Source organism: Varanus komodoensis, unplaced genomic scaffold, assembly GCF_004798865.1.
Source record: "Varanus komodoensis strain SLA01 unplaced genomic scaffold, ASM479886v1 scaffold2, whole genome shotgun sequence".
Lineage (NCBI taxonomy): Eukaryota > Metazoa > Chordata > Lepidosauria > Squamata > Varanidae > Varanus > Varanus komodoensis.
The window spans coordinates 58,045,166-58,058,698 of record NW_025335568.1 but is presented as its reverse complement, the minus strand read 5'-3'; the positions used below and the strand labels follow the sequence as shown (position 1 = coordinate 58,058,698).

General features: G+C 44.0%; 1 protein-coding gene across 1 annotated transcript in view; it reads left to right on the top strand.

The window, feature by feature from the left end:
• The window catches only part of STPG4 (sperm-tail PG-rich repeat containing 4), a 30,150-nt gene extending 22,883 nt beyond the window's left edge, over positions 1–7,267 (top strand). Inside the window, exons 6-7 of the mRNA XM_044428565.1 lie at positions 5,883–5,987; positions 7,151–7,267. Of these exons, the coding sequence (XP_044284500.1) occupies positions 5,883–5,987; positions 7,151–7,267 (222 nt within the window). The remainder of the gene's footprint in view (positions 1–5,882; positions 5,988–7,150) is intronic.
• Positions 7,268–13,533: the final 6,266 nt, after the last annotated feature.

Sequence of the window (13,533 nt, the reverse complement as noted above, 5' to 3'; positions counted from 1 at the left end):
TTCTGTGATAGAAGAAACATTCCATGTAAACAGCAACTCCTTAAATGAGTTATTGATACAGCTGCTGTCCAATATTTTACAACAAATGAGCTGTAACCAACATCATCATGTTTTCCTGCCTCAGAGCAGAAGAAGCCAAAAGTTGTGAGCCATGTAGGTGATGAGAAAGGCGGTGGTTGGCCTGGAAATGATTTTGCACTTCTTGTTTGCTTTCTCATAAACCAAATGTTTAGGGGATTGGATGAGATGAGATGAGATGAGATGAAGGTGCTGCATACAAGGACTGTGGACAGAGAGGTGTTCCATGCATCTCTTTGTACCGGGCATGTCAAACCTCTGCAGCCCAAGGGCCAAAAGCTCTTTTGGAGAGATTCTCACTGGTGGGCAGAGCTTGAAGACAAAAGGGGGCAGGTGAAAAAGAAATATAAAAACTGCCTACATATTTTAGCTCAAAGGTCTTACTGCCAATAGTTTAACCCGAGGAGAGGCATTTCACCCGTTTATTTGTTTATTACACTTATATGCCGCAAAAGCTGGGACTCCATCAAACAAACATTGGGCAGGGGAAAGGGAAAGGGGTGGAGTCAGGGGAAAGGAGCATGACCATTGGTAATCTAGGAGGTTTGGGAGGGGACACCACGCAGGGTAGATCTGGCCCCAAGGGGGCCTGATTTGACCCACATGCCTGAGGTTGTTTTTTATTTATTTATTTAAAGCTTTTCTACTCTGTCCTATTGCAAAAAGCCTCAGGAAGGTTTGACACCCCTGCTGTACACAGTGTTGCCCCATGAACAATACTGGCCCTGGTTTAAGATTCTAATAAATAAACTATTCTCCATTTTGGTGATGCATAATTTGTAGGGAGCAGGCATAAGATGATGGACATCTTTTGCAGCAATTCACTGTTGCCCCGTCTGGAAAAATTAGGAAAACCATCCTCCATTTCACCCCTCAACTGCCCATATTTGGTTTAAACGTTGAAAAATTGAAAGCTCAATTCTACATGTCTACACAAAAATAAGCCCCATTGACTGAAAGGAAGTTACTGTCAGAGGTTACAGGATTGCAGCCCTAAAAGTGCAGCTCAGCATTTATTGTATATTAAAGGTAGGCCATTTGTGGTCCTCCAGTTGTTGATGGACTGAAATTCCCATCAGCCCTCCTGGTTGGCTACACTGGCTAGGGCTGAGAAGAGCTGTAGGTGAAAACATCCAGTGGGCCACAATTTGACCACCCCTGCTTTATAGGTCTCTCAGGTAAATAGGGTGGTAATTAGACATTTGCCCTGTATGCTGCTATTCTACATTTTCAATAGGCCTGAAAAACCACATTCTGGTTTTGTTTTCTTCTCTGTATTTCTTGTGACATTTTAGCTAAAGTACGTCTTATGCATTTCATCAACAGACCCCCAATCATGTAAAGGCACAGTGTCCCGCTTTGACTGAATCAAACCCAGCATTACAGCAAGCTACGGGGCAACCCGAAAGGCAAGGCAGCAGACAGACAGACAATTCAACAAGCACCAAGTTTTCAGTCCAGCAGGGCATCAGGCTAAGACAGCAGTGGTCAAGGTAGAGGCAAAGGTGAAAGTGTACCTTTCAGTAGTCAGATACATCACACAGTTCAGAAGCAAAGCAGAAGAGTCAGGAGACAGAGGATCGATCATAAGGCAAGGTCCAGACACAAGGAACCGGAGCTGAAAGAATGGCATTGCTTCCATCACTGGCTAGGTTAGAACTGAAGACTTACAATGCAAGGCCAACCCAGGACTCAGCTGCGTTCCTTATAGCCATGTGGCAAGATGCCTATCCATGAAGAATCTTTTCCTATCAAAGAGTTCTTTGTTATCAACGTTCTGTTCTCCTGCAAATTCTTTTGGACTCTCCTGTTCTTGATCCACTTCTCTGTATCATCTGTGCTTTGTATTTCCAGCTTTCCTGAATACCCACCTCACTGATCCTGCATCTACTTCACTTTCTTTTTCATCGACTCATGATCACTGCCTTATTCTGTTACTGTTTCTACTGACTACAAGCCCTTGTAGTAACTGCACTAAAAATCAATAGCCAAGCCCGGAAGATAAGTAGGTGGTCTGAAACATTTTCAAATTGTTTGCTGGGAGGAACAAATCCAAACCAGCAAGAAAGAGGAGCACGAGTGAAGGGGGATGCATCCCTGAAAAACACACACAAATAAGAATTACTGGGATTAGGCTAAAAAATCAACAGATCCTAGAATAGCAGAGTTGGAAGGGGCCAGAAGGCCGTCAGGTCCAAGTCCGTGCTCCGTGCAAAGTACCAAGCCAAACTCGGCCAGGGCGACTTATTTTATAATGTTTATGTGTTTTATTTTGTTAGTGTTTTATATTTTAATTGTTGTTTTGTAAGCCGTCCCGAGGCTTTGGCGAATGGGGCGGCATAGAAATTTTTAAATAAATAAATAAAATAAATTTAAGCATCTTAACAACCATTTTGCATTTTATTAGTTGCCTTGTACAAAATTTCCCTCTGTTGTGTCCAGGTGAAATTTTCTAAGATCTGTACACTGTCCCAACATCCTAAAGCTCTCCCTCCTGCAGGCAAAACAAAACTGAATTACCACAGGGTGAGGAAAATGCACACATGCTCACACACAAGATGTCAAAACCTGAAATGTGTTAAAAAGCATCAGTTTTCTGCTTGAGGGAACTTGACAGATGCTAACACATGAACACAAGAGAAAAAATTATCTTACCCTATCTACTGGAGATAAATAGTTTTATTTTTCTTGGCTTTATAACAACAACATAAAACTGTGGCTTGACATGTTGGTGCCACTAGTGTCTGCAAATGATTGAAAGAAGATGGACTGGTGTAAATGATATTGTTACAAAGCAATGAGACAGCACAAGATCTGTGTCAGTTGTTCATATATTAAAAGGTTTGCTTGTTTCTCTTTGCAAGATAAAGCTGATATCCTGTAATTACTTTAAGGGGCATGCAAGCCTGTCAGAACCTATCAGTGTTACTCTGATCTTCTGTGGCAAAAAAGAAATACTGTGCAAGCTTTTCTGGAGCACAGGAATCCCCCTGCTTGATTCCAGCAGCATAAGGCGACAGCCTGCAGCTGGAATCAAAGTGGGGAGGGGCTGTGCTCACTGGCTGTTCTCCCTCCTTTGTCCATTGGTTGGGACGCTTTGCAGTGGGGAACTTGCTGTCTGTGGGCGGCCTTCCTGTGCAGTTCAGGACCCTGTTGGAGCCGGGAGATTGGCAGATGCAACAGAAAGGGTGGCAATATGAACATAGGAAGAGACGTACTGGAACAGACAAGGTCTATCCAATCCAGCATTTGGCTCAGACGGTGACCAACCAACTGCCTGTGGGAAGCCCTCCAGTGGGACACAGGTGCAACAGCCCCCCCCCCCCCCGCCGTGTGCCCCAATATTGGCATGCTGTTTCTGATACTCCATCAGGAATATCCACTGATAGGCTTATGCCCCATGACTTGGTCCAGTCCCCCTTTAAAGCCATCCAAATGAGTGGCCACCACTGTATCTCTTGGAAGGGAATTCCGTCTCTCCTGAATCTTCCATCCGTCTTCATGGTATGACCACATGGGTTTCCAATAGGGTGAGATAGGGTGAAGATTTCCTTCTGTTTGCCAGAGAGAACCTTGAAAGGACAACTGCTCCACCATTCTGTCTTCCTCTACAGGGGACAACAACAGCAAGTTGTGTGTGTGTGTGGGGGGGAGGGCTGTAGCTCGGTGGCAAGAGGTCCTAGGTCCCTTAGCATCTCCAGTTAAGGAACGATTCAGGCAACATGTGACAGCATGAAGCTTGCAATCCGAATGTGCAGGACTGGGACAGACAGACCAGATGACCAGGTAGAACATATGTTTATCACTCACTTGGTTCTTTGCATCAGGACTAAGAGGCCCAACTGTCACCCTGCTTGAATTGAAAGGGCACCTTGGAACATGTCCTAGAATCCTCTTTTGCTCGGAGGCCAAGAGCTGCTTTCACCCATCCCAAATCCATCCTTGCCAGGCAGCATACCTGCTGTTGCCTCATTGAAGCATTTGTTGGCTGCAGGTGAGGACATCGTGTTCTGCTGTTGAACTTTGGTGGCAAGCCTCTCTGGAACAGTAAAGATGTGGCTTGTTTTCAAATGAAATTTGACCTTTTTCTCCTCTGTAGCAGTTTGTGGCCCAAGCTCAGTGGTGATGCACCAGTGTTTAGGCCACAGCCACAGATATTCAGCTGGGAGGCAGCGGGAGCCACACTGCAGGAGGCAGGGGCTCCTGTGTCACACTCCAGCCGAAAGTGTTCCCTGAACATGTTTCCAAACCGCTGGTTTCCCTAACGGACCTGCCCCAGAGTGGTGAGGTCTTAGCCAGCCCCAACATGGTCCTGGAAAGCCCACTCAGTGTAAATGATGCCGATGTCTTAGTGCAGGCATCCCCAGTGAAGCACCTCCAATGGCATCTGCACAGCTTTTCACTTCCTACCTCTTAAAAAAACCCTTATAAATAAGAACCTGAAAACCGATAATGCACCAGATTCCTTTTTGAACCTGCCATTGATCAGCTGTTGAGTGGGCAGGAAAGCAAAAACATGGCAAAGTGGGAGAGGGGAGAAAAAGAGGGAGAGGAGAGACTGCAGAAGGAGATGCTGGGAGGTAAAGAAGTAGAGCGAGGGGATAATGAGGCTTGAGGCTGGAACGAGAGAGAAGCAGCACAATGAAGGGGTAAGCGGGAGAGCCAGGGCAAGGCCAGGGATGGGAGGAAAAGTGCAGGGGAAGTGGCTGAGTGGAGAGAATTAGCAAGGGGAGCGGCTGAGAGGAAAGGGGAAAGATCAGTTTGGGCAAAAGAAGCAACTCTTTCCATCTGCCCCCTACACTGCAGGCTTGTTATTTCTGCAGCTAAAAAAAAGAAACCCAATATATAGATACAAGATGAGTTATACTTGGCTCAACAATAGCACAAGGACAAAGGATCTTAGAATTGTTGTTGAAGACAAGTTGAATATGGCTGCAAAAAAGACAAATGCTAGTTTGAGCTGCATTAACAGAAATATCACTTGCAAATCATGCAAACTCCTAGATGCCCTCTACTCGGCACTAGTAAGGCCTCATCTTGAGTACTGTGACCTATTCTGGGTACCATAGTTTAAGAAATAGCTCCCTGGTGTTTCCCAGAAGGCCACACCCCCTTCCTTTGTCTCCACCCCTTTCCTCCAACCTCCAGTTGTGGTTTCCTGACTTTTGCACAGTTCAGTTTTCTCACTCATTTCAGAATTCTAAACTGTGTCTCCTAAGGCTTAGTTATTGTCCGTAAGTGCTTTCTTTCTTTGTGTATTTATTATTACATTTATATGCCACAGCCCTAACCAAAAGTCTCTCTGGTTGGCTTACAATAGGTAAAACCACAATAAAATACCAGTGAAGGGATACAGTTCAGTTAAAATGATAAAATAATAAACAGCAGAAGTAAAAACTATCAGATAAACTTATACACCATCAAGATTTAAATAAATAATAGAAACAATGTGAAAAGAAGATTTTTTTGAATACAGTCTGACAGTTAAAACTCTTAGAAAAGGAGCAGCAAGGCCAATGAACCATATTAAAACCAAATTATTCACCAAAACAGCTGTGGAACAAAAAGGTTTTCGGCTGGCAACGAAAAGAGAAAAGCAATGAGGCCTAGCTTGCTGCTAAAATATGCTAGTTTTTTAATGTTGGCTCCATCGCACTGGAGAGCTCCGAAAGGTTCCGCACATGATGAGCATGTCTGAGTGCATGGCTTTAACTACAAGGGGTACAGTGAAAGGAAATAAAATTGAAAAAAAAGTTTGTGTATGTGAGCAGTTCCGGGGAACATAAACTTTTATTATGTTGTAGAAAGAAGGCCCAGGACCAGGTGAATATGAAATAAAAGAGAAGCCACCTGTACCAATACGATCAAGCTTCGTGTCCCAAGTGCCACGGCTGTTGTCTGCCCACACGGTGAGTTCTGTGATCCAAAAATGTTTCAAATGCTTGCGGTTGTTGCACAGCCTCTTTGCTACAGAGGATCCGTGAAGCCCCTGTTCCCCTGCAGGACCTAGTTCTGGGCCTAGTTCTTAGGGTGTTTCGGCCTCCATAAAAAGGAAAGGAAATCTGTAGCTCTTGGAGATAGAAGAGAAACCATGGAGAGAGTCAGAGCCATTCAGAGGGATTAAATTGTACCCATAGATCTGGTACGAGTCCTGCAAATGCATTCTGGGGGAATTGTATGCATGTGCGAAATGCACATATAGAATTCCTCAAGCCTTGACCTAGCAAGAGGATTCCTTGTGCATTCAGTTCACAGTCCGGAGCAGGACGAGGCTGGGCAGGGGAAGAAAAGGCTTAGCTTTTCCTAGCGGAGAAGGCTTTCTCTTCCCTGCTGCCTGGGGAAAGGCTAAAAGTGGAGCTGGGGCTGGATCCAGGGAAGGCAAGTTGGGGGTTGCCAAGGACCCATTCCTCAATGAGCTCCCTGCCAGTTGCTCCCTGGAGTTGCTGCTGCTCTTCACCATGGCCATCCTCTTGTTCACCTGCACTTTGCTCTGGCCCAGGCAACTGTGGTGGTGAGAAGGAAGAGCAGCAGGTGCACCTGTGAAGCCATGCTTGCTCAGTGGCGCAGCTGGTGACAGTGGCAACAAGAAGTGCTCACTAAGGAAGGGGGCCCATGGAGGGTGTCTTGCTCAAGGGCCCCCAAACCTGTAGCTTGCACTGGGCAGGGCTAAGAGGTACCATGTCAGTTTCCCAGATAGGGTCCGCATTGTTCACAATTGTTCACTTAGGAGAAAACCTCCTTAGGCCTTCTGATGTTCTGCCCATTGAGTATGAAGCCATCTCCAAGCACTGACCAAGCACCAAAGGAGCATTAGAGCAGCCTTTCAAAACCCATTGGGCTGCAACTCCCAGCCAGCATGTGGCGGTTTCCATAACCTCGAAAGAGGATACTGTGGGTGCAGAGACATTAAAAAGGGATTGGGAAGTTGGGCTACAGAGAAAATGCCACCAACCAGAGCAGCTAGAGAATTAACAAATACATTAAAGAGGTCCTTAATGGGATTTGAGCAGCATATCCCAGCAATACCTCCATTCTTTTGATAGTCATCCCATTTCTTTCTTTTCCTGCACAGAAGGTACCAGGACCGGGAAGTTATTGGCCTACAAGGCAGGCTCCAAAACAACCTAGGACCATTGCCAGTCTGGGCCGAGAGCACACGATCTTCTTCAGCAACGTTCCTGAGCTTTAGGTGGCCAAGTAGAGCAGCATCCTGAATTGCAGGGGGACCACTTCTGGGAGAGGCACCTTTCCTGTCTTTTTCTCCCTGAAGGATGTCCTTTCCTCTTGAGCTATCCACTTGGATTCCTCTGGATTTCAGTTTGTCACGGCATTCTTACACCTCTCACCCACTTTCCTATTCCACTGAATTCCCGGATCTTTCCTAGCAGCCTAGATTGTTCCTTTGTTAACTATGACTAAGTCATTTTGTCCACCACTGAATGTGATATAACTTGTCTGCTTTTGATCTAAAGATAGTTTTTATTGCGAGCAACCAAATGCCAGATGCAAGATCTACATTGGAGGGAAACAATCCAGAGTGCTAAATCATTTTGAGGGCCTTACACATCAGCCTTTCCATTCCCTGATATGGGTAGTTTGTCATGGCTTTTTATTTCCTCTTTCATTATTCTACTCTGCAAAAGCATGGTCTGTGCCTGCAAGGAACCTCTTCTGGAGTACCGGCATGGAAGTTAGTGGAGGCACTCTAGAATAAATGGCTTTAGGATATCAGTGCTGTTTTCTTTCCAGAGTTTTAAAGTCTTTTAGCATAAATATGCAAAATTAATATATACCTGTTGAAAGGACTGCACCTTACAGGTCAGAAACACAACTGCATGACAGTGGAAATGCCTACTATTTTGTTAAAATAATGATTTAAATAAGAGATCTATGTTTCTTCTTTATTTTGATAATACTTAAAGAGCATAGCCTAGATCTAGACTTAGTCAGAACAGACCGATAAAAATCAATGGGACTTAAATTAGGGACTTACTCTAACCCTGGATCTAGCCCTTTTTGTATTGGTATACTATTCCTAATATTTGTGATAATATTTGGCTTTTATTTTTATGGATTTCTTTTCAACCTGTCCTAGATAAAGGTTTTTGCCTTAATGGCTGCCAATAAGTTAATGAACTGTAGCCTAACTCTATACTAGATTTATTGGATTTTAAATCTTACTATTATTCTTTGGTGAAACCAGACCTATTTGGGGAGTAGGATGGACTAGCTAGGTAGCCCAAATACTACTGGTTAGGTTAACAAAATATGCTGAGCAGGTTTATGAGGACACATACAGCTCCTAATTCTTGGTGTGAAGTAATGGTGTTTCCCCTTAATTCCTTGCTTGTGTATCTTAGTAACTGAATGGAGAAGGTTGTGTTCATATCATGAAGGCCTTTCATGCCCCTGAGACCATGCAACATGTCTAGAAAGGCTGTAGAATAGAGTAAGGAGCAATGATTAAGCCTTTTTAAAAACAATAGTTCAGAGCAATGCAGCAATGAGATGCTATTACTAGGGAGGCTGCAGGATCATTCCTCTTGAATGTTTCTTAATTTTAAGAATTAAAATTTCTTAAGAATTAAAGTTTTTGCATCTTAAGTTTTTTAAGTATTACAATTCTTAAAAGGCTTTCTTTAAAAAAACACTTCAAAAGAGTGATTAATATGATTGATTCTTGTCAGACTGTAAAAGACACCAAAGTTTTATTTTGTGGATTTGGAAAAAGCTTTTGATGGAACTGAGTGGGTTTTTCTTGACACATTGGACGTGTTTACTTTATTCTATGCATGGATTAAACTGATATGCATTAAGTGAATGGAAGTCACCCAAAGAATGTTATTTTCAAATTCAGGAATTCAATAATGGTACCCATTGTCACCTTTAGTATTTTATCTATTTAAGGTGCAATCCTATGCAAGTTTATACTGAAAAAATGCCCTACAATTCCCAACATGCTTCAACCAGCCATGCTGGACTTTCTTCTGTCTGAGCACACATTGGACTGAGCCTTAATTGAGGTTATGACAATATCTGTGAGATCTTGAAGAGAAATGGGAAGAAGAGATCGGGCAAATTGGCATTTTGGGCATTCCCCCCCCCCCCCATTACTCCTTCCCTAACAAATCCTTTTAAGCACCAGCTGCAATATTAGCTGACTTTGGTCAAATGACAAAAGTTTACAAAAGTAATCAGGAAATGTCAAAGGGTTAGATCCAGACTTATGTAGAGTAGACCCATGGGAACCCATGGAGCCTAAGTTAGTCATGATTAGCATACGCTATACTGATTTCAGTGGGTATACTCTAAATCAGGATCTAACCCGAAGGATTTAGAAATACATACAAAAATCTCACTGGAGCCTAAGATTATGAATGTAACAATCATCAAAATAAAATAACCCTACATAGCTAGAAAGCGTAATTAAGGACAGTCTAGAACAGGGTAATGTGAGAGATTTTTTGGTGATGTAACTAGTTCTGTTTGGTATGGTTCAGTTTGTAAAGAAGCCACAAAAAGCATCTATACAGGACCCCATGGTTTGTTAAGTGCGATGGGGGAGAATGGTTAAGAGGATTCAAATTGACTTGTGATGTGAAACAGAGACATCATGTGCAAATGTGACAGCTGTGACTGGGTTGCAGCGAAGATAAGATTGAATTCAAACCTAACAGGAATTCCTGCCTAGAATGGATTGCGCAAAAGTACACAGGAAGGGGAAAAAAACCCCTGCCTTGGTGCATATTCTAGATATGATGAGATTAACCAGGAAGGAGTAAATTCATCTAGTCTAGTTTAATCCAAATATGGATGAAACTGCCTGTCTAGGGAGCACAACACAATGGAACAATAGTGATGAAGGGATAACATGCAGGAAATTTAACTTAGTCATCCAGCTGACACCTCCTTTCTCTGAAATGGAATCTGGGGAGTCAAGAGGATAAGAAAGCAGGGTTCAGCATGGAAACCGACTCATAGCATACTCATCAAGGGCACCTGTGTCCACATCAACAGTCAAGCACCATTGGATGAGTGATCAAGACAGAGATGGCCTCAAAACTCTCATTTCTTCCTTTTAACTGGGGATCCCATGCTGTCCTCTTTGAATGGGCTACATGGGGCATATAGGTGCTGTTCTCTTAAAAATCAAGGCATGTGGATGGATATGATTTATGCTTTGCTGCCTCTCTATCAAACTTATAAATCAATGACTTTTGAATTGCAGCTTAAGACTTTGTATCTTCTATGTGTAATAAATTTTTCTTTTCATCCTAACTGTGTGCAAGTGTGTTTTATCATAGGGAACTGAGGGACACACACGCACTTGGGGCAAACATACCATAGATGCCAGCAAAAGATCTTGTGCCTCCTGTGAGTTAGGAACAGCAAATAGACACACAAGTACCAACTCAACTCAAATGTACCTCATCTGTAACATCAGGAAACCTTTTGGGGCCTGTGGGTGCATTTGAGCCATTGGAGAGGCTGTCCTGCTAACCATGACAAAATGGCTGCCATGGGAGGCATGGCTGGCCACAATGGGCAAGGGATCTGCTTAAAGGGCTGAGCGATTCCTTTGAACCCCACAGTTCCCAGGGTCAACAGGAACCTATTCCACCAAAGGCAAACCCTGCGTACATGCAAACACGTCCTTCTCTTCTGCTCCTCACTGTAAGCACCAACCCCCACACTTGCTCTTTTTCAGGATCCCTCCAACACGCCCCCCCCCATAAACCCACCTTCTCGCACCCCACAGCCCCATCCGTTCAGACTTGCAAGTGGACAACCCTCGCCATCACCCTGGTTGCTCCAGCTGGCTTGCCACTGCCCTCCTGCCCCCTCCCCGACCCCTACTAGTTTCCTGCCTCTCCTCCTCTCACGCTGAGAAAAAAGCATTGTCTTGAAGCTGCCCACTGTGTTGATTTCCTAAGAAATTCTCTGAGCCAGGCATATGAGGCCCAGAGTACTCCAGAAAGGGGCTATGTAGTGACTACCAGCCATCACGTCACTTAATGAACATTAAGTTGTTTGTTTGTAGAAGAGGGGCAGGGCAGCTTGCTTGTTGCCAAGAGACACACGGATGTCTGCAGGCACCAGACAATTTTAGACTCAAATAGAATGAGAACTAACAAACTGGGCTAACTGAAAACTATCCTGTGTAAGCAGAATCGCTTTTGTAAAAATGTCTGTCCTAGCATTTTTATGTTCTAGAACATCTCATTATTCTATCATAAAAGAAGCGATACCAAATTCTTGACTGAGCAAGTTTATTTGGAATAACATGCCTCCAAGAATATACAACAGAAAAATTGTTGAACTTGGGCCATATCTGATTTTAGTATGTGGGAAAGATATACTTTGACAAGAAGGTTTTTTTCCCCTGTAGATGCCAGATTTATAACTGCAATAAATTGAGACAAAAAATGGGAGATTGATCACCGACATTTTTCAATATTTGCAGATCAGATCTGTGTTTACAAAGACACTGTTAACTTGATGAGGAATCTGGCTAAGTCTGGGAAGCAGGAAGAGTATTCTCATCTGCTCAGGGTCTCCTTTCCTAAAGGAAAAATTATTTGCACACACCAACAGAAGTTAAGGTCAATGGGGACGAGATGAAAATGGCTGTTGAGTAAACATTGACATAATATTTTAAATAAGATTTTATATCAGTGACATGTTAGACTGGCTAAGAAAAAATGCACACAGAGAATTTCAGACGATATTGACAGCATGATACAAGAAAATGTAGGTTTTAAGTGTTTTTGGTGGAAATGGTAGATTGACTAAGAAGGGCTGTGAGCCACAAAATACTGAGGGATATTAAATTTAAGTATTTATTACATTTATATCCCATCTTCCTTCTATTGCAAAACTCAAGATGGCTACATTCGGTGCTGAGGAAGTCTCACCTCTAAGTACTCGCCAACCACTGATCAAGCGCAGACCCGTCTGGTGCTTTGCAAATGACCTGGACCAGCAGAAAGACAAACAAAAGAGTCCTACATCAAATCAAGCAAGAACATGCTCTGGAGGCAAAAAGGACAAAGCAGAGAGGTTTTGTCATCCTTTGAACACATCACGAGGAGGCAAGAGTGACGGGAGAAGGCAGTCATGCTAGGAAAAGTTGAAGAGAGACAAAGAAGAGGAAGGCCAACTATGAAGTGGATTGATTCCATAAAGGAAGCTACCGTCTTGAATTCAGAACAGTTAAGCAGGGATGTCATGGACAGGACATTTTGGAGAGCTTCCATTCTTAGGGTGGCCATAAGACAGAGAGGATTTGATGATACAAAACAACAACAAGGGCAGGGAGGGAGGCATGTGGGGGCAAAGATCACCTCCCCACTCTTCTCATCTTGCAAATCAGCACGGCAGCTGATTCTGACCACGTAGGTGCAACCATTCAGACATTTAGGGAAGGGGGCTTGAGTGCCACCTGGATTCATCATATGCCAGCAGCCCCAACCTCCTTCCCTCCCCTGCCCTCCCACCCCTGGAATGCCCTCTTTACCCTGCTCTGAGGTCACTCTCATGCTCTCAGGGACAAAGATGGGTTGGTTCTTCCCACACTGGCTGCAATGGGGAGGAGTGCCAGGGTTGGACTTCTCTTCTGACCTCAGAACTGGTTGTCTGGAAATTCTATAGAAGCACAGCAACCCTAGCACACCCCTGGAACACCCATTTTGGGCAAGGGCATTGGCAGTGTGGAAATGCTGGTGCTGGTATTTCCACACCCCTGCAGTTTTCCACAAGTGCGCATGGGAGATAGCGGAGTGCATGCCCACCCGTGGCATAGACTGCCCACATCCTTAGCAGAGGTTCAGAGTTCTCTGTGCTCCTCTGGCGAAGCACTGTAGACCCTCATGAATAAAATCACTTATCGCAGATATCATGGTTTGACCACCTCTATAAATACACATCTGGTAGTTTGGCAGCCGCTTATTTTTAAATGGAATTAAACTGATGGAAAAATGTCTGATGAGCCCCATCAATTACCCAAAGGTTCTGCATGTGATTGCGGTTGGTCATACATCTTCATGCTGCATGATGGAACTGGCTTTTAAATATATTCAGATAGGATCTATATAGGGTTTCTTATTTTACAGTGTGATTATATAACATTAAAACAACAACACTAGAGTGAAAGATCTGATTTCCATTCGCTGTGTGAATTCTGTGGTGGGGGGAATTGAGTTGGAGTCAATGGCTTTTTGTGGTGGGAAGGACCTCTAATGGAATTCCATGTGGGATGCTCCCATGGATGGAACAGTGGGAATGTGCTTGTACCCCCTGCAGCTCTCAGTGCCGGTTGCCCCCATGTTCTGGAGGATCTCCGTACTCTCCAAAGCATATTTGGTGTGGGAGCAGCATGGGGGACTGAACAGGGAGGGGGAAATTGGCAAAGCTCATGCCCCCAGTTCAGTCATGGGGAAAACCCACTGGGCACAA